This window comes from Nicotiana attenuata, unplaced genomic scaffold, assembly GCF_001879085.1.
Source record: "Nicotiana attenuata strain UT unplaced genomic scaffold, NIATTr2, whole genome shotgun sequence".
NCBI lineage: Eukaryota > Viridiplantae > Streptophyta > Magnoliopsida > Solanales > Solanaceae > Nicotiana > Nicotiana attenuata.
In genome coordinates this window covers 25,202-29,530 of record NW_017675574.1, presented here as the reverse complement: position 1 = coordinate 29,530, position 4,329 = coordinate 25,202, and the positions used below count along the sequence as shown (strand labels likewise).

Genomic DNA, 4,329 nt, shown 5'->3' with positions numbered 1-4,329 from the left:
AGGTCAGATCTCTACATGAAATCGAAATTAGGTCCGATCTCTAGCAAAACCCATGCCTCGCCTGTAGCGACGGGTTTAGATCGTCGTGTGAGTACTCAATGTGGGATTGCGGTCACTACGCACTTAGCACGCCCGCAACCCTATTTGCTGTGTTAACGTTATATGCCGATCTATACTTCCCCATCTTAGGAAGGGACGATGGCTACTGTATGATTCTTTGAAATAATCGACTTATCCTGCTTTATTTTTGTATCCGTGTGAAAAATTGTAATTTATGTACAGGGTATATCATATTCCCCATATTATCTGTGCACATCGGACGCGGTCGAACCGGAACTCGAGCTCGAGATCCCAACGGGCAGGGTAAGTTCAGCATGAGAAGCCTAGACGCGATTAACAACGAAGCCAAACATAGGGCTGCCAAATCTGAAATCGTCATTCAAGTACGGGATGGAACGGGCCGCCTTACAGCGCCCCTCCCCCTTCGCCGACTTACTAGATCAAGGTAACAAGAAATTTCGTTTGGACCTAACTTGTCGTTTTTCTCTTTGTTTTCAAACGCAAGGAATACGAGCATTCTCACAGGTACGCGAACAAGGAACGAACGCACCAAGAAAAACCCTCCAAACCACATCGTACCGCAAATAACAGACAAACGGCTCAAAACAAGCTGGTATTATTAAGAAGATCTCTATTAGCTGAGACTAAGCAGTGAGCCCGTGGAGCGCATAGTCCCTCCGACGCAAGCAGAACTTGAACTCGAAGATCCTGCATGAATATTCGCCATGACAATCTTACGCCAATTCAACTAACTAAATATCGCAAATCACGTCTGAACTTCGTTTAGTCCCAGGGTACCCAAAAGCCCAAGCAATAGGTTCATCGCTCGTCCTGATCACGGCCTCTCCAGGACAAGCAAAGAGAAGATTAGGTAAACTGGGACTCCACCGTCACATACACACCGCAACGACGCATAGCGTTCTCCAATGAAAACAAAATCAAACAAACCGGGACTCATCCCGACGCACAGTACTCTCCAATGAAAACAAAATTAAACCAACTGGGACTCGCCCCAACGCACACAAACAATGCAGCAATGAGTGCTGTTCTCCAATAAAAATAACGCAACAGGCAAACTCGCTCCGTCGCCAAATAAAAGGGAAATTCGTTTGGCGATGACCGATGGCCGTAAGGGTGTTAATTCGAGCGAGGTCGAATTTCTTCTATAAGCAATTATATGTGATATCAAATTAATAAGCATATTATTTATATTTGATATCTTCTATAAATCTTGAAAGCACACGAGCTTGACTACATCTTATTCTCCTATCAAATGTCCTCTATATTCTTATTAATTAGATTAACAAAAAACTTAATACTCTTTGGTCAAACAAGTATATGTGCTAATAACAAGGACAACACCCGCCGTAGACTTATGCTGACTCTTCTTTGTAATGAAAATCTTAATAACAAGGACAACACCCACCATAGACTTATGCTGACTCTTCTTTGTAAGGAAAATCTTAAGCTATGTTCTCTTGGTTCTTTACTTTATGAGTTTGTTACGGAGGCATTTGACTTCGATTATCCAATAAAATACCCTTTTGATACTGCTTGGATTGTGGGTTCTGTCAATGGCTTAATTTGTCTTAAAAATGCGAAAGAATATTTATTGCTATGGAATCCATCTATTAGAAAGCTCAAGAAAGTTACTTCTTTTGTAGCTGCACCGACGCCGACGCCTGGTCGCTACAGATATGGTTTTGGATATGATGAGCTTAATGATGATTATAAGTTAGTGAGTGCTTTTTATAGTACCAATGGTCGCTCTGATGTTAAGGTCAATATGTATAGTTTAAATAGTGATCATTCTTGGAGAAGGATTGATGATTTCCCCGATGGGGTGTTATTGGGTTCAGCTAAGTCCGTCGATGGGAAGCTTCATTGGATTACTACTGGTAGTTGTCCTGGGTGCAATGATAGGGTCATCATTTCTATTGATTTGGCTGGTGAGAAATGGGGAAAGCTGGAGCAGCCCTGCTATGGAGTAGAATATTTTCTTCTGTGGCTGGGAGTGTTGTTTTGTAAATATTACGAGAGAAACTGCATAGATGTGTGGGTTATGAAAGAATATGGGGTCAAAGAGTCTTGGACAAGAATGTATACCATCGAATTTCGTCCTGATGTCGAGAACTCTGTGCCTTCTCCACCCCTTTGCATGTCAGATAAAGGTGAAATTGTTCTTGTGTTTGGATCAACTTTCATGATTTACAATCCAAAGGATGGCTTGATCAGATATCTAGAGGTTGCTAACATTCGTTTTTGTATTGCGGGGATCGTCTACATTGAAAGCCTAGTTTGTCCAATCTTATGATGAAGGCTAGCTGCAAGCACTCACGTGAATGACAATTATGTTGCTGATGACTTGTAAGAGTTCATCTCCTGCACATTTTTCACAAGTGTTGTTAAATTTTGCTCTCTTTTTTTCTCGCATTTTGAACAAGGCAATGCATGTATGATGATAGGCTATAATTACGTATTTTAGTCGATTATTACACTCTAATTTACTGCACTTTAGTTGAGTTTGCGTTTTAATCGTAAGTGTTTTGCACTAATTAATTGTGTGTTTTATGCCTTGTAGAAGTGATTCCGAGCTATGTAGATGTTATGGAATGAATTCAAGTGATTTGGAGCTTTGAAGTCTGAGTAAAGCCCAAGGAATTAAGCCGGGATCGTATTCGGGGATCAACGGATGATAGAGCAACAAAACGAAGAATCGAGTAGGCATATTGCGCACAGTCTAGTAAAATGCACATAACGTTTTGCTCAGAACTCCATTTGGGCTCCAAAATATATGGTTGGAAAACTAACTCAATGGACTACAACTTTCTTGTTTTACGTTTTTCAAAATTCCAAACGAAACAGGGTGAAAAATGCGGTCGAAACTGCGACCGCGGACCTGAGACGGGCTGACGCAGTATACTTGCCAAATACCACGTTCGTACCGCGGTTGACCGCGGCCGCGGCTGTCCAAACGTGAAAAAATTATCCTTTTTTCGCGTAGAAGAATGTATAATAGTTTGAGCCCGACCCTAAATGGTATATATACATGGAAAAACGGTATTTTAAGGGGTTGGACACACTTTTGACATAATTTAGACCTAAGGAGGCTAAGGAGACCGTAGATTCGACCTAAGGAGGAAAGAACACAATAGGAGTAAGGCGGAGAATTCTTCTACGAGTTTTTCTTTCCTCTTCCTATCTTTTATTGTTGGTTATGACTTTTAGTATTGTAGTTTTACATACTATTATGAATAGCTAATTCGTTTTCTAGGGTTTTGATGGAACCTTTTGTAGGATAAATTCTTGTTATGTTTTTATATAATTGAGCCGTTGGATTTCTCTACTTGTTCAACTACGTGTTTAGTGTTGTTGATTGAATGGCCATCGATTGACTGTGCCTATTTATTATGTGTTGCTTGAGAAAGGATACATATTTAGGTGGTTGTTGAACAACGTCACTCCTAACGTATGTGAGAAATCAATACATTGGGTTTAAAGGTAGGTTTAGAAATAACAAAGCCTTGACGTGGTCATAGTGAGTGGTTAGATGAAGCCAACTAGCGTAGTTCGAGAGAATATATCTAGTAAATTGTTGTAGTTGCTCAAGAGAGAATTACGGCACCTAAAGTGCTCACGATCAGTAGAGAATACATCGGCGAAATTGTAAAGAACATAGCTGTAAGGATTCCGACAATTGGGAAAATCATAACTTTAGATCTCCTTAATTTAGTCTCCAACCCTTTGTCTCATTAGTTGATTATTTTACCGCTTTGTAGTATTTGCTAGTTAATTAGTTAGAAATATAAATCTCAATCTTTATAATTTAGGAAATTGTTCAAACTTGTCTTCTTAGTGCTATTAAACAGATATAGCTAAGCCTTAGTTCTCTGTGGGATTCGACTCCGGACTTTTAGACCGGATTATATTTGCAGCGACCGCTTATCCTTTTTAGGACTAGAGTTGGGCGTGATCAAATTTTGGCGTCGTTGCTAGGGAACTAACGGTGTAGTTGTAGCTGTATATATTGCTAGGGTTCAAGTTTGAACTTTTATTTTTTTTTTATTTTTTTTCTTTTTTCTTTTGTATATTTTTTATAACTGTTGATTTGAGAAACATGACATCTTGGAATTATGGGAATTTAGGTGTAGATAATTCTACTATTGATCCTCATACATATTGTGAAGGAAACCACCTGTATCAAAATTATCAAAATATTCCCGAGAGCGAGTTATGTGCACCAACTCAATCTTATTTGTGGAATGTGTG

The 4,329-nt window shown here is 39.6% G+C and overlaps 1 protein-coding gene across 1 annotated transcript; it reads left to right on the top strand.

Moving 5' to 3' along the window:
• The first annotated feature begins 1,495 nt into the window (after nucleotides 1-1,495).
• LOC109220209 (F-box/kelch-repeat protein At3g23880-like) lies at nucleotides 1,496-2,374 on the top strand. The gene has a single exon (XM_019384672.1). The coding sequence runs from the start codon at nucleotides 1,496-1,498 to the stop codon at nucleotides 2,372-2,374; it is 879 nt and encodes a 292-aa protein (XP_019240217.1).
• Nucleotides 2,375-4,329: the final 1,955 nt, after the last annotated feature.

Excerpts from the sequence above, each read along its gene's own strand:
- LOC109220209 (XM_019384672.1), top strand. The coding sequence starts at position 1,496 with ATGCTGACTCTTCTTTGTAAGGAAAATCTTAAGCTATGTTCTCTTGGT.